The sequence below is a fragment of the Cantharellus anzutake genome, assembly GCF_015039405.1.
Source record: "Cantharellus anzutake strain C23 chromosome Unknown EI90scaffold_15, whole genome shotgun sequence".
NCBI classification, from domain to species: domain Eukaryota; kingdom Fungi; phylum Basidiomycota; class Agaricomycetes; order Cantharellales; family Hydnaceae; genus Cantharellus; species Cantharellus anzutake.
The window spans coordinates 207,786-230,526 of record NW_024066965.1 but is presented as its reverse complement, the minus strand read 5'-3'; the positions used below and the strand labels follow the sequence as shown (position 1 = coordinate 230,526).

At 50.5% G+C, this 22,741-nt stretch overlaps 3 protein-coding genes across 3 annotated transcripts; 2 read left to right on the top strand and 1 right to left on the bottom strand.

Annotated features, from left to right (window-relative positions):
* Positions 1 to 12,070: 12,070 nt before the first annotated feature.
* Positions 12,071 to 13,283, bottom strand: EI90DRAFT_442731 (uncharacterized protein). The gene is made up of 4 exons (XM_039067618.1): positions 12,837 to 13,283; positions 12,565 to 12,684; positions 12,241 to 12,482; positions 12,071 to 12,159 (listed from the first exon to the last, which is right to left on the bottom strand). The coding sequence occupies exons 1-3, from the start codon at positions 13,001 to 13,003 to the stop codon at positions 12,257 to 12,259; spliced, it is 513 nt and encodes a 170-aa protein (XP_038918114.1). The 5' UTR covers positions 13,004 to 13,283; the 3' UTR covers positions 12,071 to 12,159; positions 12,241 to 12,256.
* Position 13,284: 1 nt separating this feature from the next.
* Positions 13,285 to 15,705, top strand: EI90DRAFT_442717 (uncharacterized protein). The gene is made up of 3 exons (XM_039067617.1): positions 13,285 to 13,538; positions 13,588 to 14,427; positions 15,232 to 15,705. Exons 2-3 carry the CDS (start codon positions 13,590 to 13,592, stop codon positions 15,609 to 15,611), a joined length of 1,218 nt encoding a protein of 405 aa, XP_038918113.1. The 5' UTR covers positions 13,285 to 13,538; positions 13,588 to 13,589; the 3' UTR covers positions 15,612 to 15,705.
* A 1,108-nt stretch (positions 15,706 to 16,813) lies between these two features.
* On the top strand, positions 16,814 to 19,220 carry EI90DRAFT_442740 (uncharacterized protein). Its single transcript, XM_039067619.1, has 3 exons — positions 16,814 to 17,139; positions 18,494 to 18,927; positions 18,985 to 19,220. The coding sequence occupies exons 1-3, from the start codon at positions 16,964 to 16,966 to the stop codon at positions 19,074 to 19,076; spliced, it is 702 nt and encodes a 233-aa protein (XP_038918112.1). The 5' UTR covers positions 16,814 to 16,963; the 3' UTR covers positions 19,077 to 19,220.
* Positions 19,221 to 22,741: the final 3,521 nt, after the last annotated feature.

The window sequence follows — 22,741 nt, the reverse complement described above, 5'->3', positions numbered from 1 at the left end:
AAACGTAATTAAATGGAATGAGCTAACCAATACAATGGGTATAAGCGGAGGTGGGGTCAAAGTCCAAGGTTGGAGCTAAGACCGGAGGTTCCGGAGACGGAGATGCAAACGGGATTCCGGAGCGGAGGTCTGGAGTTGGGAGCATAGGTGTTGCGTGCTCATCTGGAAGGTGTCAAGGATGAGGTCGGGCCTGGAATGTTCCGGAGTCAGACCGAAGGTGGTGTTGGAGCTGGAGGTGGGATAACCTCTTGGAAGTTGGCAAGGAGGATGAAAGGTTGCTTACTTATTTGGGGACGGTAACGTTCCGTTCCCCCGTTCGCCCCAGGCCTTAGTTAGTCCGTCTAAATATAAGCTTAAATGTGCTGTATATTCAACGGGGTAGAGGTAAAAGGCTACCGGGCCTTTACAACTACTCCGAGGTATATATATGTAAATTACATATCTCGGCACAAATAAATAAAGAAATAACCACATCACTATAATGGGAATTATAGCGATGCAACATAATATAAATATCACTATAATTGGAATTATAGTGAAGTAAGGTTAATCCCTTACAGAGGAGGTGGCAGAAGGGAAGTAGGACTCTGGAAGTCAGGTTCAGAGTTCCGGGAGCCCGGAACAGAGGTCGGGATTGTATGGATATGACACCCACTTCAGACCTGACTTGTAGTGAGATCCTTATCCCCCCCTCTTTCCCATCACGAGTCTAGTTGGATAGACCCGTTACAGCATTTGGAGAGGACATAGATGGTGGGTGGGGATACTGCTACTTCTGGGGCCCCCTCCATGGCCTTCTCATCTTTGTGGGCTGAGGGTGCGCCATTCCTCCTTTTCTTTGCAATGACTCGGTGGAGCTTTGGTGCTGGTGACGATTTACATGTGTCGCTGCGTCTGCACAGGCCACTCTCTGTAACCGGCCGGTGTGCATCTTTCGCGGGATGGTCCCCTGAGTGTTCTCTTGGGTCTGGCTTTACCCCTTTTTCCCTTGTCTCTGATCCTTTCGTTGCTTGGCCCTTCAGCCCCTTCATCAGCGCTTGAAGGTCTTCAGGGTGCAAGTGTTGGATCTGGTGGGCTCTGCAGTGCGAACTCATCCCTGCCTTGGGGCGGGCTGCAGGGGTTACAGATGGTGTTGGTGGGAGAGGGGGTTCAGGTGCGGGCGTCCATGGTTGCATCCCCTGGAAGCGCTGCCACTGGCTGTCGAGGAGGGTGGCCTCGTGCTTCCATTCGGCCCAGGTGGTGGGCATGGGGCAGAGCTGGTAGATGCTCTCACGGAGCCAGGGGTTGATCACTTGCTCAAAGTGGTCAACTAGCCCCATGTCGCTTAGCCACGAGATGGGTCCCAGTACCTCGAACTCTTGGATGACCCTGTCCACGGGCTCACCCCCCTGCCGGATGGTTGCTAGCTTCTGCCAGGCTGTAGCTCCCCGGTTCAGGTCTTGGAACATGGTGTCAAGTTCTGAATCGAACTCATCCATGGTGGGTGTGGGAGAGCTTGCTGCCAGCAGTGCCATGGTGCGTTGTGTTGCCCATGCCCCTGCAGTCCCTCCTTTCATGTAGGACAGCACAAAGAGGACCTGGGAGAGGGTGTCAGGGAACTCATCCATGCGGACGTAGAGGTAGATCCCGCATTCGGCCCTGAAGCGGTCAAGGTCCCCACTGGCTCCGGAGAAGGGGGTGGGGGGGTGACCTTCAGTGGCTTGGGTCTGGGTGCATGAGTGGGCTGGTCCTGGGTTCGGCTCTCTACAATGGTCTGTAGTTTCTGGAACCGGGCCAGCAGGTCGTCATATTGTTCTTGTGTCACCATGGCGAGAGGTGGGGGGGGAATGAGGTTAAAGTCTTCTTCTGCTGTCAGGGACCGGTCCGGGGTCGAGAGCGTCCAGGTATATCACCCAGTGCTGAGGGCCTGGTGGGGTATGAAGCAGGCGCATATGGCAACAGGTCCGGTGCAGGCAAATGTCCCTGAAGTGGGAATGGTGAGAAGAAGACTGCTTCTCTGGTTCCCACCCCAGGTATGTTTATATACATGGTGCTTAGGTCACATGAGAGTTGCCACGTCGTCCCCATGCACAGCCCCAGTGTCAGGGACGCGTCCGGGGTCGAGAGGGCCCGGGGGTAATGCCCGGCACTGAGGCCGTCACGGGGTGTGGAGCGGGCGTGCGTACTGGCGGGCCCGATCCGGGACAGTGGTCCCTGGCCACTCAGACTGAAGTGGAGAATGTGTTATTATCATTAAAGAGGAAAACTATACTACTTACCTGAAGTGGAGAATGTGAGAAGAAGGTTACTTCTTCGGTTCCCACTTCAGGTACATTTATGTACATGCGGCTTGAGTCACATGACAGGTGCCACGTCATCCTCGGAGGCAGCCGCAGGCATCCGGGTGTCCCCGTGGGGGATCCCGAGAGCGTCCGCTACATGCACGCGTGCTGGGCACAGCGGGAAGCCATCCGGGGTGTGTGGGCCGGACGGGTCAATAGTACATCGATACAAGGGAAGGTGGTCCATGTAGATAGAAAGAAGTAAACAGGAAGAGGAAGATGAGAAGAATGAAATAAAGAAAGGGGAAAGAAAAGGGAAAAGAGGGGGGAGGAGAGGGAGGAAGGAGGGGGAGGGGGATAGACAGCGGGGAGCGGGTGTGGTGTGGCCGGGTGGGCCCGGGTGGGCCCAGGTCAGGCGGGTGTGCCCTGACAGTAACTCTAGTTGATTTTTTACTACTGGGGTGTAACCTATGTACAAGTGGGATATAAATATGGTTACAGCGGAGACGGTTCCGCAATTGGCAGAGCCGAACGGAGCGGAGCTAACGGGGTTTAGACATTAGCCGACTGAATATTACCGACGAGTCGGTTAGCGGGGTTAGCGGAAAGGCAGGCAATAACCCAGAAACGGAAAGGAGGGATAGGCCCGAAGGTGGGCTCTGCAGGGCAGGCGAGTGTATTGCCCAGCGGAGGCGGGGGTGCACTAGCGGACGTCGGAGCTGTCCGGAAGTCTTCGGGGCTCCGTACTTAGGGAGGCGTAGGTAATAAATTGAAATGAGGGGGTGGTGACCATCGAGGGGTACTGAGAGGATTGTGGAATACGGGGGCTCCGAGGTTAGTGAGGGAGGAGCGGAGTTAGACCGGAGGGATCGGAGGAACCAGAAGTCGATGGCCGGGGATGGATATGACACCCATTACCATTTGACGGGGCCAACCATCAGATTTCGAGTGCCGGGACCTCCTATCAGATATGCACAGTCTGACGGGGCCATCCTGATGGGGTACCCCGGAAATACTGACAGGGTTCCCTGGAAGTTATTGATAGGTAACCCTGCCTGTTTTAATAGTAAATCATGATATATTCATTTGGTATATAGTAATACATGCATACACTGGCGCTTGTCATTGCGAGTGTCGGAGAAAATAATACCCCAAGGCTATACTGAGGGTGCAGAGAAAACCTCGCGCTAAACCTTGCGCTTGAACACACCTTTGCAGGGATAACCCCTCAGGCCAGCGTAGGTCCCAAGAGCAAGTCGGTTTCGAAGATAGGATGACAATAATCAGTAAGGTAAATATGGCAGGTAGATCGCAAAGCAAATGATGAGGTGAATGGTGGGGTGAACAGTGGGGAACACATAGTTTGCTCATCTGTGAAACCCGACCCGCGGGGTTCCAGCACTCTTTGTACCTCACCAACGGGAGTTCGCCTTTTAGCCGCGGAGGAAGCTATTGTCTTCCAATTCTGGACACTTTTGGGAAGTTTGATTATTTCCTGGAGTAGAAAGTTAGCAAGGAAATGGGAAGGGGAGGAAAGTTAAGAGCATAGTAGTAGGCACACTTTGTGGTTAGGCACCAGTGCAGGCTCTGCAACAGCGCATTGGGCAATGCCATGATAACACATCTGGTCTGCGTCCTTCCATGTCGGTTGGCCCAAAATCTTGGCATCAATGAGTGAAGAACATGTCAAAACGCGTGAGAACGTGTCCAATTGTACAAGCCTGACTATTGGAATGGAAGCGTGCACGGTGCAACAGAGCATGGGCCCACAGTGTCGGACTCAAGAATTGAAGAGACGAAATAGCAGACACAGATATGGCTCCCACCAAAGGGTGCAATGCAGGCTTGATCGCCAAGATCGGATGAGCTGATTGTGCAAGATTGCTCAACCTGGATTGGCAATAGTAAGCATTGAAGCACGTATTAGGATGCAGAAAACAGAGGGCCAGCCAAGAAAAACATGGCTGCGCATATTACGGATATCCAGCATTGATTGGATGAGTGGGGGGGGGGAACACAGAGATAAGAGAGATGACAGGTGAGACGAAGTTCCAAAGTAAATGGCAACTCCCGAACCGACAAGGATGAGGAAAGGAACCCAAAACCGACATTAGCGCCCCGCGCTTCCACTCTTCCCAATGGTCTCCTTGCTCCCAACAATCACATGCCTATGGTAGCCCTGGTACTCCACTCGACTGAGCAGCATTTCGAAGAAAATGATAAGTATTTTAATGTGATGGTAAAACCCAGTACAATCTGACGGGGAACTTCCCACACCTGGACGGACTTGAAGGGGGAGGACATGGAACTCAGCGATGATGAGAATGAGGGGTTGGAATCCTCTAAGTTAATGTGTGAAATTGTCTTTTGGTATCAATATGTAAGTCAGAATCCAGATGCTAGGTAGCCCCGGTATTACACACGACTGAGCATTTCCAAAAAGCTGATAGGGACTCCCGGCATTTTCGATTAGGTGATGGTACAACCCAGTACAATCTGATGGGGGGACTTCCCACAGTGGGTCGTTTGCTGTGAGAGTGGCTTGACTGTCAAGTAGGCAGACGTCATCGATGTGAAGCAAGTGAAGGCAATGGATCATGGAACGTGTGTTTGCCTGAGTATGGGGGACTCCCATGTGGCTTGGAAGTACAGGGTATGGAAATGTGAGTGTATGGTTGCTGCAGCCGTGGCTGGCAGTGCGTCCATGCATTTGTGAACAGGGATATTTACAGCGTGGTTGAGTATTTACAATTTGATTTTTGCATCGAGCGTTGGAACGGACTAACAAAGTGTTGGAACAGATTAATAAAGGGTTGGAATGGATCAATAAGGCGTTGAAACGCGTTGAGAGCTCTTAACGCGTTAAAACGAAATTCCGGCGACCGCAAAGTCATTAAACTACCCCCGGGAGGACACGAAACATCACATAAATGAGAGCGAGAAAGAACTTAGATCTTTTTAAAAAAAAACAAAAAACAAAAAACAAAGCCAAAACAGCGCCGGCAACGGCGAGCACCTGGCCGCGTCATTGGGCCCCTCAGGGTGTCACCAGAAGACGGCTGAGCCGAATGTGCTGAAGGGTGGGTGCGCCTGAACGGAACCTGCCTACTTGGAGCCAGTGTTCCTCGGCACCCGGGTGACTCCATCACGGAGTTAGGTCGGTCGAACCACGAGAAACTCCCTCGAAGTTTCCTCGTCCCACCAAGTTACAATATGGAGACTTACCCCTCTGGTAAGCAACTCCCTAACCCTTCCTAACCAAGAATCCCGCGGTGTCCCTGGCGGCAAAACCCCTGGGACTAAGACCCATATATGAAAAGGTCACATTTGTAACTGTACAGCAGAGGCCGTGGGAATACCACTTGCCTTGACCACGGGACTGTGAAAACGAGTAAGACCTTCCCGGAGTTGTCCAATTGACTGCTATATTGTTATATTCCCACGCACCCGAGCTCACATGCATACACAATAGTACATGTTAACACGGCCCCAGCGCAAGCGCAAAGTTGACCCATTTTGAAACTAACATTCTAGACATAGTGCTGGGCCCAAATATACTGGGCCTACGGGCAACAGGAAAGCCCGGCACTGACCCATCCACCCAACCAACACTCTCACAAGGGCCGGCAACCCGTGAGAGGACCATCCTAAATGCCACAGAAAACTACACAACCACAAAGCCCAATCCCACGGAATGTTCTAAACCGGTTTATGACCCTGTGCCCTTGGCTCCCGGAGGGCAGGAAGCTTATCCCGTTTTGCCAATGCCCAATGATGGCTGCCAAGTCCTGGAAAACGGACACCCCCCCAATAAAAAGAAAAATAAAGTCCTCCGTCTGAGGGGTGGCGACCCCACCCCCCAAAACCACCCCCCTAGCTTAAAAATAGGTGCTCTAAACATCAAGGGTGCCAACAGCCCCACTACCAAGTACAAATGGACAACAATCACACGAAAAATGAAACAGGAGAGATTTGGGATCATGTGCCTCTCAGAAACACACTCCGACCAGCTACAGCAAAACCACCTAAACAATATTTATAGTGCTGAGTGGTCAATCTTCCACTCCTACAACCCAGAACACACCCGCGCGGCGGAGTAGCAATAATCATTAACAAAAGTATAATAAAAACTTGTCCCAGATCAGTAAAGGACATCATCCCGGGCCGCGCTCTCCTCATAGAAATAGAATGGCCACCAAATATCCCCATCAAAATCCTAGCTATATATGCCCCCAACCCCCAGAACGACAACTCCCGATTCTGGAAGGACATCCGCCAGGAACTTAACAGTACCCCTATAGACATTATGCTCGGGGACTTCAATATGGTAGAAGAAGCCATGGACAGACTTCCCCCTCACCCCGACCCAGAACCCACTGTGACCGCCCTCCGTGACCTCACTTCTCATAACAGCCTCACGGACGGATGGAGAGAGTCACACCCAGCCCCTGAAAGAAACTTCACCTTCGGCCATGCTACAGGGGCATCCCTCTCCAGACTAGACAGAATATACGCAAATGATATCATAAGAAATAGAGCCTACACATGGGAAATAACAAATCCCGGCCTACCTACAGCTGACCACCAACTTGTCTCGGTTGAGTTAAGGGATGACCGCGCAACTGCAATCGGGAAAGGGCGATGGGCCATCCCTCTATACCTAACCAATGACCAAAACTTCCTAAAGGAAGTCGAAGCCATTGGCAATGAGACCCTCAAAAAAATGATCAGAAACAATAATGTACAAAACACCTTCATTGAATTTGTATCTGCCGTGACCCACCTAGCCAGGAAAACCGCAAAAGTAAAAGCCGGCAAACTCAACTCCGAGATGAGGCGCCTCACACACAGACGTGACAGAGCCATGTTGAGACTAACATCCGCGGACGAGACCCTTGTTGAAATGACCCAAGTCCAAGTCCAAAACCTAACAAAAAGAATCAATGAAATAGAGAAACTAAAACTAGCCAAATCGAAAGCGCGCACCGGAGCAAATAAAAGAATCCTAAGTGAAACAACCAACAAATACTGGTGTAGATGGGGAAAGGAAAACAAACCACGCGACACAATACCCGAGCTGAGAATCCCAGAGTCCAGCCCCCCTGCCTACACAACTGACTCAACCGAGATGTCAAACATAGCGGCCAACCACTACAACTCCGTCCAGTACAGAGACCTGTCTACCCACCAAGAGGAGAGGGAGACCCACATTACAAACTCCATAAACAAGATCCGGAACCACGTCCCACCAGAAGCCCTTGCGGACCTGGCCACCTCACTAAGCCTTGCAGACATAGAGAAAGCCCTAAACCAGTCTCCCCTAGGAAAGTCCCCTGGCCTCAACGGCATACCCACCGAGTTATTCAAAAACCTAAACACGAGGTGGAAGGAAGGAAGGAATGAGAATCGCGGTTTACATATAGTAAAACTCCTAACCTACCTAGCCAATGATATTGAAATGAACGGCATCTCCTGCCCACTTATCTCAGAAGGGTGGCTCTGCCCACTCTACAAAAAAAAAGATAAAAGAGAAATTGAGAATTACAGACCTATAACCGTGCTAAACGCGGAGTACAAAATCATCACAACAGCCATTATGAACAAACTATCCCCCATAGCCCCCCTCCTGGTCCATAAATGCCAAGCGGCCTTCATCAAAGGCCGCAGTATTTTCGACCAAATAGATCTTGTCAACCGTATGACCGACTTATGTGAATTAACCGGACAAGATGGTGCAATTATCGCCCTCGACCAAGAGAAGGCATATGACCGCATTCGGCACGATTACCTCTGGAGAGTCATGGAGTCCATGGGAATCCCCCCTAACCTCATATTGACAATCAAAAATCTCTACACCGATGCTAAAACAAAAGTAATCCTAAACGGCATGATCAGCCATGAATTCCCAATAACAAGAGGGGTCCGCCAAGGCGACCCCCTGTCCTGCCTCCTCTTCAATATCGCCATAGAACCTCTATCAATCGCCCTCAGAGAATCCCCATCCCTCCGAGGCCTAGAGATCAACACCCCCACTCTCTCACAGAGAGTTATAATATCCCTCTTCGCTGACGATGCCGCTGTCTTCCTTGCCAAGGACGATGACCTGAATACCCTACTCTCAACTCTAAACTGCTGGTGCATCGCATCAGGGGCCAAATTCAACCAAGAAAAAACCATCGTCCTCCCTGTCGGCTCACCGGAATACCGCGAGAGGGTACATAACGAGAGAACTATTAATCCCTCCTCCGATGTTAGCCTAAATGAATCGATAACCATTCTAAAAGACGGACAAACAATGAGATACTTAGGGGCCCAATGCGGGAACAAGCCCAGTCATAAAGACCCCTGGCCCTCAATCACAACAAACATTGAAAAGTCGCTTACCCAATGGAACAAAACCCACCCCTCCCTCGAAGGCAGACGCCTGATCGCCCAAATGACCATCGGTGGAATGACCCAGTTCCATACCCGTGCCCAAGGAATGCCAAAAGACGTGGAAAAATGCCTAAACAGAAGAATACGTGAGTTTATTTGGAACTCCGACTCCCCCCCCCTATGAGCATGGACCAGCTAAACAGACCAAAAGCCCAAGGCGGAAAAAATGTCCTGAACTTACGAGACAGAAACGAGGCGATCCACCTCATCAAACTCCAAAAAATCCTCGATAGATCCCCCAATAGGCCCCCGGCCTCAGACGCCGCCGAAGCCATCCTACTAGCCGTTCTCCCAAAAAACCAACTGCCCCAAGACCCGGCACACCCCTTCATCACAAACATCTTCACCCAAAAACCCTTCCTCAACGCCCGAACCCATCATAGGAATATCCCAGCTGAACTCCGAAACACCTTGAACGTCGGAGCTAAATACAACCTCAGATTGGAGAACCCGACAATTGATCTTGGCACAAAGCTTAACCTACCAGCCTGGGCCCACCCGGGTCTTGAAAACAACCTGAGAATCAGCGACCGCTCAAAAACGGCATCCTGCCTAAGAGCGTCCCATAGTTGCAAACACGTCGGTGACCTTGTCGCCCAAGTCGACCACCAAGAAAACCCGGCCCATGACCCCACAAAAAGAAAGTGCCCCTGCCCCCCCTGCACGACCTACAGACTGGCTGGCTGTAAAAACCCGGAAGGATGTTACCAAACGGCAATGAAAATTGCCACGAACCTCGACCTCCATTACAGCCCATACAGCGACTCGCACCTTCTTCCCCTACCGGACCGCCCCCCTGAGGAAACAGCCAGGCAACATGCCATTGGAAACCCAAACGACATCAAAATCTTCCTCCCATCCCCCCAATTATGTTCCCCGCTCCACCACCACTACAGAGTATTCGGCAGAACCCCCCCGGAAACCCCAAGGGACCTGACCCCCCAATCCCAACAAACCAGCAATGTGGTGGCATTCACGGATGGATCCTGTCCTCAAAATGGAGACACTAACGCGAAAGCCGGCTTTGGAGTATGGTACGGCCCAAACAACCCCTGGAACACTAGCAAAAGAGTCAACCCACGCTACCCACAATCCAACAACACAGCGGAAATACTTGCCATACACCATGCTGCCACCTCCACACCCCTATCATCGAACCTCCACATCAAGTCCGACTCGGAGTGGTGCATCAACACCCTCTGTGACAACCTTGAATCCCACGAAGACTCGGATTACGCCTACATAAAAAACCAATACATCATTAAACTGGCCGTAAGCGCCCTAAGATCCAGACTCACCCCAACTTCATTCGAATGGCTAAAGGGCCACGCAGGAATCCACGGAAACGAAGAAGCGGACAACCTGGCCGCAACAGGCGTCCTCCTAGATCCGGATCCTCTCCCACCCGTCATGCCCCCCCTCCCCCACATACCGAGCGGAGCCCGCCTCTACGCCCTGAACCAATCTACAGCAACGAGACTGATCCGCAGAACCAGGTTAACTAAGAAACTCGATGTTAGAACAACAACGTCTAACAACATCGCTAAGATCCAGTCAACCCTGGAGAACCTGGGCAATGCCTCCCCCTCACAAGAGAGAATCTGGGAATGCCTGGGGAAAACCCGCAAAGAAATCTCCCCTGAGATCCGAAACTTCCTTTGGAAGCTAACCCACGGCTGCCTCAAGATCGGCGAGTACTGGAAGAAAATCCCAGGCTTCGAACACCGGGGAGAGTGCAACCAATGCCAACAAACTGAAACAATGACTCACATTCTATTTGAGTGCCCCCTCAATCATAGCGAATGGGTGTGGTCGACTGCCAAGAAAATGTGCCACCGAAGGAAAATTGCATGGCCCCCAACGTTAGACACTTCACATGTGATGGCCGCCCCGATCACTAAGATAATGAACAGTAAAGGAAACCCGAGTAAAGGAGAAACCAGACTGTACCAAATAGTAATCCCCGAGTGCGCGTGGCAAATCTGGAAGGCCAGATGCCGGAGAGTCATTGACCCCGACCACCCGCGAACCACTCCGAGCGAAATCAGAAACGCCCTCCGAGCCGGTCTCAACGACAAACTCCAACAAGATATTGCCCTGACAAATCGTAAGAAATACGGCCGAAAGGCCCTGCCGGCCAAGCTAGTCCTGCTCACCTGGAGCGGGAACCTCCATGAAGAAGGGAAACTGCCGGACAACTGGCTTAACAGCCCCGGGGTTTTAGTGGGTATACCGGACCCCCCATGACCGGGGCCGGGAGTCCCACACAGCGCCGATAACCGGCCAGTGCGCAACGCATTTCCCCGCGGTGGCAGACCGGCACAGACCACTCTATGGGATCCTATCTCCCTACACAAACCCCAAATACATGACCATGTATCGCGAAAGCTACTGGGGTTCCACCAAAAAAAAAAAAAAAAAAAAAAAAAAAAAAAAAAAAAAAAAAAAACGAAATTCCGTGTTTTCCGACAAACCAACCAACATTGCACGTGGCCGGGTCCGCACAAGCATTAATTTGAAGAGCCCATGGCTTAATGCATGATCATGCAGCCACAGCAAATGGCTGGTTGTACAGTATACCCGGGTCCAACTTAAATCCCCGCAAAAACAAAACAAGGCCGCGGAAAAAAAAATAAAACACCACAAAGGGACAACCAAGATCCAACCCAAGATCCTCCCCCCCACAACCACAAACACCTATGCATAGACTCGAGCTGACCCTTGTTTCCATGCACGCACGCACCGCGGGAAGCACAGAATCATATCCAGGAGCGCCACGTGTGGCTCAATTCCAATTGATCATGAAGTAATCAAATCATGATCATATCAGACCAGTCGTCGTAAACTTCGCGCCCCGACTATACCCGCCAAGGATTCCAATGCAATCCAGTATATATGCATAACACTGGGCGCAGATCGATTAAGGAGCGAAAGAGTTCCCCTTCTTTCTAGATCCTTGGATTCCCAGATGGTACCAAGCTAGTCCCCTGCATGAAAGCTATGCAGACCAAGGATGCAAAGATGAATCGATCATGACCGTGGCGCGGAAAGTGGTGCCACCAAGTTGGTTTTTGTATCCCTACAACGGCGCTCGTGGCCAAGGGTGGAAAACAAAGCCCGTGGAACAAATGCATACAGGCAACGAGCATTTGCAAGTGGCATTTGATAATGTGTGCAATGCCGGGTAATTAACGTGTGCCTGAATGACCTCGCTTAGAAGCTGTGGGTGAAGACCGGCCTAGGAATCAGAAGCGACATGAGCCGCAGGTACGCGCCGCAAAACCTGCAGTCACATATTGGCTGCATGGGGTGAACGGTCAGAAATGGTCCAACGCAAATATGAAGCTGAGCTCTTTCGGCACATACATTATACATATACATCTCGGCCACTCTACAACGGCCTTTTCACCCCCGCACTCCCCAGATCATTTTTTCACATCCCAGTGAAAACAGGGAAGCATTTCAACAGGTTCCAGAATCCACAAACGTACGTCCCCAGGCCAATGTTATCAACCAATGAAAAGATAAGGTCGGTCGCACATACGGGTTGAGCAATGTCCCTAGCTTTCCTTTATAACCGCAACAGGCGAATTAATATCTTTTACTACGTTGTTTACGTCTTTTGAAAAAAAAGGGGGTTGCGCCGCTACTGAATGAGAAGAGGTGGTATGGTGGCCACACTCGCAAAGCGGGGCCTCCATGGGGATTTGTTGTAGACGCCGGAATATGGAAGCACCGTTGTTGCAGCCGAGCTTGATCGATATATGCCACTTGAGGTGAGAAGGACTAAGGGGGGATTGAGAGGGGTGAGACGATCTTTATGAAGGAGGTGATCGTCGAGAATAGATTGGGGGAACTGGGAACGTACAAGGTGCGATATTGGGAACTGTTGAGGATAATTTCGAGGGATTGAATGAAAAAGGGACCTTGTATGATGGGAAATATAGGCTCGATGATTGAGTCGGGCTGAATGTCGAGGGTCTGGAAGCTTTTGAATGGAGTAATTTGAGAATTCACGAGGGTTTCGTTGCATGTTGTTTCAAGTTGTGGACGGGGCAACGCCAGAGAGCGAGCGAGTTGACAGCTAACGGGCAGCGCCTGTTGTCTTGTTTACGATGAACGAGGAGCCATAATACATACAGTTCTTCCTGATCAGGCTTTAGGGTAGCGAAGGGCGTGACTGAATCACGAGGGCGGAAGGATAATAAACACGGGTGATGGCACAACTTATTCTCAGCGCTTGAAGGAAAGATGGAAGATAGGCCATCGTGACCGTCAACGTGAGATGTAAAAGGGGCCAAAGGCATAAGATATAAGTAGGGTGGACCATGTGAGCTGTGTCAAATGATGGATGAAGATGCATGGGTTGATGGTGAAGATGGGAAGTGCATAGCGTTGAGGATACATGCGAAGATGGAGAGCCAAGCTTGTTGTTGGGATGCACGTTCGACTCGCCAAGTTTTGATAACTCGAGTGAACAACGACCCCGTCCGTGTGCCTTTGGGAAGGGGGAGTATTCAATTGCAACTGAATCGACAATTCAATTGATATATTAATTTAATGCATGTGGCCTTTTTTTCCGAAACACACAAGTGAAAACAACAGATCTCGAGTGTTCTCTAAGGGGTTGACAAAGGGGGGGTGAGGGAATGAGGGAATCGCCCTCTCTTGCCCCCTCCCTCTCCCTCGCCCTCCTTCTCATCGCTCCCTCCTGGTCCTCCCGCTCCCCGCAACCCCCAAAAATCATTTACATAAATCTTACATACAACCTGGACTTCGATCGAACTTGGAACTCATCTTAACCTTTGTTTACATACTACCATATCTAATACCCGCCTCGAGGTGCAACCAAACCTTATTGCAAAAGAAAAAAAAGTGACAACGACCCAAGTGATGTCCGAACCGCAACCGCTTCCTACTTCATCTTCATCTCCTCCCACTTCACTCTCTCCTGTCCGTGAAGCATCGCCGCGAAAAGATCCTAACACCTCTACGAGTGCTGTTAATCCCAGCAACAAGCGTCCAATGCAGACCTACTCAATTGACACCGCGGCTCTCGATGCTTACCTTCGTTCAACAAGGAACCAACACCAGCATCAACCACTCAACCCTCACGATATTCAACATCAGTCTGTCCCTCGCCACGTCCTCCTCCATCCACCAACTTCCTCTACCATTTCTCCTTCCAACTCCCTCGGACTCATAACCACCCCACCTCATATTTCCGTGGCTAATGATCACCTTATTCTGGCACCCGCTCCCAGGCGACACTACGACACCGGTCTAGGTCTAGGTCTCCGTCCATGCGCTGCTCTACATGACGACGATGATCCCTCTATACCTTTCAACCCATATACGGATCATCTACGAACTTCAAGGCCTCGTTCTTTCACCTCTCCAAGTGTACTCCTTGCTCCACTTGCTGCTGCTGCTACCCGATCACCAGCACATAATGACCATGACGATAGTCATGGAGATACGAATTCGTTGACGATAACACGTCCCTTCACCCCTTCATCCACCGCTGGAGATCACGGCCATGGCCATGCTAACAGATCTAACTCTGTGCCAAATATTTTCACGCCGTCCTTGATTGGTCCTGCCACTGCCACTCGAAACGATCTTCTCACAAGCCATACCCATGGGGGGAACCGGTGTGAGGTTAGTGATCATCAACATTTGGATGATCCGATGAACAAGTCTCTACTGGGCGCTGAGCGGTTTCTTGAACGTATGTACAAGTTCATTTTCATTTCCCTCCCATTTCATATACTTTGTCCTCTTTCGAACCCCCCTTTTTTTGCTTCTGCCTCATCCTTCCATGATTCCGCCACCCCCAATTCTCTCTTCCTCTCCCTTCGACTTTTTCGGATTCGCTACCGTAAAAACAATGGTCCCAAATTCGGGGCTCGTCACGTCGATCTGCTTCGAATCTCGCCTTTGCAGCACTCGCATTCTTCAAGCCTTTGCCCTCGCAACGTCCATAAACCTTCTTCCCCAATAACTTGACCAATCAACATGACTATCTGCAATCACCTGGAGACGGCAACTCTCGCCCGTATCGGATGGGTGCATTTCCAAAGAGAGCAAACAAGAATAGCAAGAACTTGTCACCGCCTCGCCGACAATCGGTGCCTGTCCTCTCCCTGAAGTTCGTTCGATAGGAGAGGCCCAGAACTGCAGATCAACAAAACCCGGCCTTCCACTCCCGCATTCCTTGTTCCTTTGACCATTGTTCTATTCGGCCTTCCCCCCCACCCTGGGCTGTTTCATTTTCCTTCGGTTTCGGAGAGCAGCCTCCATTTCAACTTTTGAGAGCATTTGCAAATTCTGCAGTGATATTTATCTCTCGAACGTTCCTGCTTTGCTGTTCGTCTTCTTTTTTTTTTGGTTGACTTCCGCGGTTGCCCCTCCCTCCTGCCAACTTTGTTTTTCCCGTACCCTCACGAGTCACTAACCACCATTTTTTTCCCCTTTCTTTGATCTCTCGTTCTCGAACACACGATGTTTGAAATTTGCCTTTCCGACAACAAAGGGGCTCACCTTGATGACACCTGTCATCTGGATCCCAATTCCATTCCCACAACAAACGAATGTGAGTTCACGCTCGTTACTCTTCCGTTTCACGTGCTTTTTTTTTTCCTTCTCCCATTTTTACTACCACCTTCCTTGCCGATCCCCCAACTGCTATTTACTCGTCACGTATTATTCGGTTCATTCGAGTGTTCTTGTCCAACTCTGGTCTTCCGGACCGGCGGTTCGACAGATCGGGGTCGAGAGAGAGAGAACACTAAGGGAAGCGCATGGATTGACCAAAGGCGTGCACTTGGCATTCTCCAATCCTCATCCCAAAATTTTCATCCCTTCATCCTCCCACCCTTGGGTTCTTCTTTGGTATCTCATTATAAATCTTGAACGTAATGTGTACAAAGCTGCCACACAGAGGCAGTAATAGTACTTGCTTGAACGGTTTCGAAGCACTGCCTTCGGAGCTGATTTCGAGTCGCTACTCCATCGGACAAGGTGCAGGATCCATCCTGAAGGACGAAAAGCACATGTGTCTCGGTCCTTCGTTCTTTTCGCATGACCTCGACTTACATTCATGACTGCCTGCTTCGTATTTCATCGCTTATGTGCACCCAACTCGTTCTTTCCTTCGATCCTCTCAATCCAACATCTTTTTTTCTTCATTCCCTCCTATTTTTTACACTTCGCCGCGCGTCCGGTGATCGTTTCTATTCCTAATGAAACCCTAGCGGTCAAAAAAGTATACAAAGCTAATTACCCTTACCATCTTTTCGGGATGCCTCTCCGCTCCCATATTTAGGTCCTCCTCATACACTTGATGGTTTCCCCCGTCACCCCACCGCTGCAAGCACTCCAACTGAAGCTGCGATGGCGGTGACAACAACAATGAGAATGACCTCCGCACCAACAAGCTCGTCCTCGAATCCCCCCCACTCCTCACTCCAACATCGACAATCACGCTCCACACCCGCACCCAAACCTACACCTTCCGCCTCGACCTCAACGTCCGCATCCATGTCTGCGTGTTCTTCATCAGGTCCTCTACCACAGCGCCCCCCATCTTCTAACCCACCTTCGCCACAACTTGAACTATCTCTCCCCCCACCTTTGATGATGACAACATTCAAATCTCCCCACACCCGTTCCAACGGGAACGAGTTAAATATTAGTTATTGTTATTATTCGTCCTCAGACACGGATAGTGTTATCGAACCTATCACTGAGGAAGACTCAGAGGATCACCCACCGAAGAATAACAATAGTAATGGTGAGGGCGAGGGTGAGGAAGGGGGAAAGGCTACTGAGACTCCGAGACCGACGATGATGGTGGGTGGGAGGACCGAGAGTTATTCGAGATTTGTGGAACATTTGGACAAGGAAGGCGTTTATATTTCGAGGTCTCCTTCTCCTGTTCCCTTTGATTTGGGGATTGGGGTCGGAGTTGGAGTTAGGGGAAGGGGGCTATCATGGGCCAGGGTGAAGGGCGAAGGGAAGAAAGATAGGGAGAAGGAGAAGGAAGGAGAGAAGAGACCGTCGTCGTCGTTCTTTTCTCGACGGAGTTCAATCATTCGATCGCGCTTGTCGGGTTCGAATTCGAATTCGGATCTGAGGCTGGGATCTACTGTGGCGCCAGCAGCAGCAGTGTCTGGTCCTGGTTTTGGCCCCAGTCCCCGTATTGGACTACTACTCCCTTCAGAACCCGAACTGCCCTTGCCTTCTGCACACACATCCATCCAACGATGGTCCATGCCCCCACCCGCTCCACCCACTTCACCCACCTCTACACCACCGTTGATTCATTCCTCACCGCCACAGCTTCCTCCATTCCCAACCCCTCACCGACAAGACTCCCAATCTTCCGAACCTTTCTCCACTTCCTATCACTCACACCAAAGTTCGACTTCGAGATCCCACAGCCCCTCCAACTTGCTAGCGTTGAGCGATTGGAAGGTTAGTGTAAAGACGAAAGGGATCGTGGGACTTGTTAGATCTAGGACGACGATGGGCAAGGGTGGGGGCACCCATCGACCTGGGACTCTTGGGATGGGTGCGATGAGCGCTGGCACTGATCGGAATGGAGGTGGGGGGGCCTTTTCGAAGAGGAGTTTATTTGGGAAGAGCAAGTCGAGTGATAGTGCTCATGCTCGAGGCGTTGGTTCCTTGGAGGAGGTGCCATTTGCTGAGGGTGGAGGTGCTATCGAGGACGGACGGCGTTTGGGGATGGATGTAACGTTGTCACCACCTGTGAATCGTGGAAGTTGGGCCCGCCCTCAATCGATGTGTTTCGATGAACCGGAGAAGATGACGGCGGTGGAAGGTTTGGCGAGAAATCGGATGGATGGCAGTGAGGGTAGTGAGAATAGTCTGCAGGTGAGCAAGAGTTTTTTTTTTGGCCCTTTGTCCATAAAAATTGACGATGATTTGGGTTACTCCTTAACCTTTCCGTTTCCCTTTTTTTTTTTTCCCCATCAATCAATGAATCGTTCGGGTTTTGAAACTATAACAGCGCAAGGTGCAATCTCAGCGCTCTCGCCGTTCTCGCCTCCCCTTGATACCACTACTGTCGCATTCTCGACAATGAGTTCGGGAGGGGGAGGAGGGTAATGGACTTGGTTTCTGGATGGGGTGGAGGGATGGATTACTGCTGCTTGACGATGGTCCTAGGGGAGTAGAACTTGAACGTGTGGTCTTGGAATTTGCGCAGGCGCATGTTCAGCAGACCGGCTTGATTACCTATATCGATCATGACTCGTGTCCAAGCGCAACGACCACCGAGAGTATTGCGGCATGGAGGAATGACCTCACGGACTTACAATGTGGCTCAGTGAATGACCCCAGTCCCACTTCAATTGTACCAGGAGCCCAACTTCCCATTCTCATCTCGTTCTCGCTCGTACTCTGGTCTCAATAGACGACCTCTTCGATCCGATTCGGAACCATCCTGCCTCTTCGCCTTCGCCAATGTTACTACTGTAGACCAATTTTGTTCTTGATACTGATACTACATATCCTATATCAATCACCTCGACACGACGATATCATCATCCACATTCCTTCGTTTCAATATCGTTTTCGGGATATTGCCACAAATGCGCAAATACACCCAACCAAGGCAGGGCGGGGCGTCTGAATACGGTCTGTATATTCATTCTTTACTTGTGCTTGTGCGGACACTACTGCCGTGCCACCGCTGTCGAGTCCCAATATGATTACAATCAAGATCAATGTATCATATACAAATTCCGCTTAAGCACCTCCGACCCCCTCCCCCCCTTTCCCTGGTACCGTCTTTCGTTGTTTACGTTCTATCTCTACCAACCCCACTGGAGGGGATGTTTGCCGACCTCGCTGCAATTAGACCTCAACATTCCCGGTTCAAGACGCGCGGAGTGGCGCTGTTGTACACTATTTCGACTCCGTCGCAACGTCAGGCAGGCGAATCCTTTGGTTGTCGGGCATTTGGGCCACTGGCGTCGCGATCAGTCAACCGTTGCTCCCCATTTCTATTTCACCTCCGAAGGGGACGCTGACTCAGAAATTCCAGTACCTAGCCAGTGTCGATCTGGGAGTGCGGTGAGGTGTCGGGATGAGAAGGTCCTAGAGGCAAGTTGTTTCGTACGCGACTGCCAGCCGCCAGGGCGTATAGTCTGTATGTGCGTGGCCACCGGATCCATCCATTCATATCTGTTTCTCTTGCGATTTGGTTAGTTGGTTAGTTAAGAGTTTTTATTTTTTTATTTCTTTTATTCTGTGGATTTAGCTTGGGTTTGTGCGTGTATGGTGGATGGGTTATCACCGCCCATGTGGACGATGATGGACCGGGTCGAGGCGTACTGGCATCACCGTGCCTGAACCGCCGACGCTCGAGTCCTTGAGCCTTTGTATTCTTATATGCAGTAATTTTGATCCCCCCCGATCGCTCTCTCGTTGCTTGCTTACCTCCTTCATGTCTTTTGGACAATGACTGTCTTCACTACTTGTGTGCTTTATTGTACCCCCTCTCCGTATATGCTCACTCAACGAATTCCGTTCCGAATGTGTGATTCGGGCCGAAAGCAGCTAGGATTGGCGAAAGAAAGGGCTACATAATTTCATGTGCGGAGAATGCGGATACAAATTGAAGGACCCTAGAGGAGGACCTAGTGGCGGGGGTGTCCATAATAAAGCAAACAAACAAGCGGATCGCGTCCGTCGAGGCTTGGTTTCGGCATTGGGCGTGTACGATTTGAGCCAGAAGACTTGGACTCGGCCACACGTGTGTAACCCCAGATATGCCTAGTTGCCCAATCAACAATTTCCACACAGCAATGAGATGATGGGCGGTAGGCATCAGTCTTCCAGCCTCTAAGTTTGGTAGGTGGAGCAATAGTAAGTACTAATCGGCCGGGCTCGGCCACATCCGCCACCATAGAAACGTCTGGCCATTACTCGAGAGATGCACGCATCTGTATAGGGATAATTGAACAGGCAATATATCCCAGCCTCTATGAAAGCGATACCATTGAATACTCCCTTGCTGGCGAAACACCCAGGCGGAAGGGGTGGCGTCGCGCGTTTCCTAGTATTTCCATGCTTCCTGCCGGGCTATACTGGCCCGCGATCATTTGAAGTGATCACTAAGATGCTACTAGTGGTATTTCTCCCATCTTGCGTCTGTGGAACAGTTGTGCTCGCTGTGCATCAAGGAGAATTGGATTTTCCAGTCACCATTACCGGCAATTTTTGGCACAGGAAACGCTCAACTTTCTAATCCATACCTGCCCATGGCAGCGGAGGTTTAGCTTTGCATTTTCTCTGAAAAGCAGCTAGGTGCGCATAGTTTTAGATGAGCGCTTATTGGAACCCATGAGCGCTAAATGGTGGATAAGATGATATCGATATCAGCTCTTCGCGGTGCTCCCACCTCAAGGCACCTATGCGGGAAGAACCAGCGAATTATCCGGCGGGTCCATACATGCAGCCGACATGGAAGGGTATCAAAGCACTTCGTGCTGCTATACAGGACCTCCACTGGCAGATCTACAGTCAGAACCGGCGCCAGAGAGTAGGAAGTTGATTTTTTATACCCTAGCGATGACCAACACGACGTCGAGTAGTACCTCGCCTGCCTCACGATACTGGCTATGGCTGCGCGAGGACAATAGCCCGTTCATGCATGTCACCTAGCAGTGGGGAGTGCGGACACATCATGCCCATGACATACATCACCATATTTCATATGAAAACTTTCCAGTGCCGGTCGTAAATGACACCCAACATAGATATCGTCTCGAAATGGAATAGATTGAACGCATTTCCTGCATCCTGGCATTACCAAACAGGTCCTACCAATGCGATCCACTAGAGTGGGTTGATGCATGCATTCGATGATCTGTTGGAATGTCCCAAAATGGTATCTTATCACAAAGATCCCTAAAACAACAGTCGTAAAATCAAACGCCACGTCGATGAGAGTGTGACCATTGCCTCTGGGTAACAACCTTGTCGGCTAGGCCAATAGAACTAGCCCTATCGCGACAATAACACTGGTTTTGCCCCATCGTGTAAATGACTGTGCGTGTCTGATGTCCGATCAGAATCCCACTTTGGGGATTGAACGGCTTTTGGTCACACTGACTAAAAAAGTACGAACAGCGAGAAAATTCATCCATCCAACATTTCGGGAGAGATCTAGACATTCTATTTTTTTTTCAAGGAAACGTTCCTCAAGTCCCATCCAAAATTGTCAAGCTCGCTCGCCCCAGAAGGTTTACTACGTTCAGGCCTAAACAGGCAGGTCATCCAAAACCGAAGGGGTACAACGTTTCATACGAAGCGAAGGCTGTCCCCGATAGGAATGACTGTTATAGAGGTAATTCCGGGACAGGAAATATCGCGGGCCACTCGCTCTGATGGACATGCTTGTGAGCGCCACATGCCCAAGAAACACTCATGCAAGCCGCACCGCTAGATATCAGTTCAGGTACGGCGGAATGGTCATGGGAGGTATCCTCAGCCAAACAGGGATAAATCACGAAGCAGTGCTAAGGAATATGTTGAGGACTGGCGAAAGTGATGAACATGTATCTCAACTAGCTCCAGGAAAGCGGCCGCGTAGCAGATGCATAGGTATTGCCTCGCACCTGGCAGAATGTTGCACTACAATACAGCCAACAACCGGCCAATGCGCGCCCATCAGAGCGAAACCAAACCGCACGACCGGCCGGTCACTTGTTCGTCACTGTCCTTCCACGGAGTCAAGAGGGTCTCCTAGGCGTAATTCTCAGAATCCAAGTTGTCACCAGTTTAGAACCTAAGATGGCCATTTCGTGATCACGGGTGGTGTCCTAATAACATAGTACTGGGGCCGCAGCTGCCAAAAATATTTTGCAACCGAGAGGAATTTTAGGGAGGAGAGACCCTATCCCCAGCAAACCACAACTCTACACGACATTCGCGCTGCGACGGAGGGGCACGGATGCCAGTCCGTCGAGAAGCGCGCGGCACCCCCGTTCCCACGGGTAGCCTAACCACTGGTCTCTCTCTTGAAGTTGAACTACTCCTCGGATCACGACTGGCTTTCAAACAGAATCCTTTTCCGCCGAAATTTCTTTGGGGTGGGAAGAAGGGGGAGGCATGACCCCCTTTTTGCTGATCCCTTTGTACAACCGTAATGCTGGGCAGGATCCCAGCCTCTACTAAGTAGACGTGGATCTACTGTTGAGAGTGGACCCAATATAATGAATGGCGTTCGCCAACCGTAGGAACGAAGACTTGATCATTAAAAGAGATAGCATACACGTCATCATGTCAGTGCAATAATTCCCCGCCGTTGTGCTCATCGCAATTGAAGCCTATCTAAGATAACTCTCCATACACGGTGAGTAAGTGTCAGGGGCTTATCAATTGTTGCGCTCCCTTCTGCCCTTCTGTTCGTGCCACACCATAGAGACAATCACTAGTCGTGCGCTGCAGTCGTGCAGGTTGTTCAGTTGAGTGTCGCCATTAGCACCCAAAGCACTGGCGGCCAACATTTGTACAGTTACGCTCCATGCAGGACATATTTTCCGATGTGCCGGCACCTCTCCCTTACCTTGTAAGGTAATCCCACATTACTCTCTCATCCATAAACGAGGAAGTGTTCGCATGGCGTCCAATTCGAGTATCATATTTTCCGATGATGATGATGGTGGTGGAAAGCGCGTACAATCTGCTACTAGTGCACGAGGAAATCCGCATCCCATAGCTTTCCGTACCCCCCTCCTCCAACCAACCAACATCATCCTCATATTCGGTCTAACTGCGCAACATATTTCCGAAGTGGGAAATACCTCGTATCCGTCCAACTTGAATTGCTTCAGATCGTTCGCTTCGACACATACATTCCCAATTTTATGGTAATTTCAGTTAACATGAATTGCGCAGTGTTCCCCCTGGAATTCCATTCATGCAATTACCCACCCACCGAAATGTGTTTCCATCCCAAAGATCACATTTCCCGGTACTCCTATCTCTGCTCAGGGGTTTCTTTCTCCTTC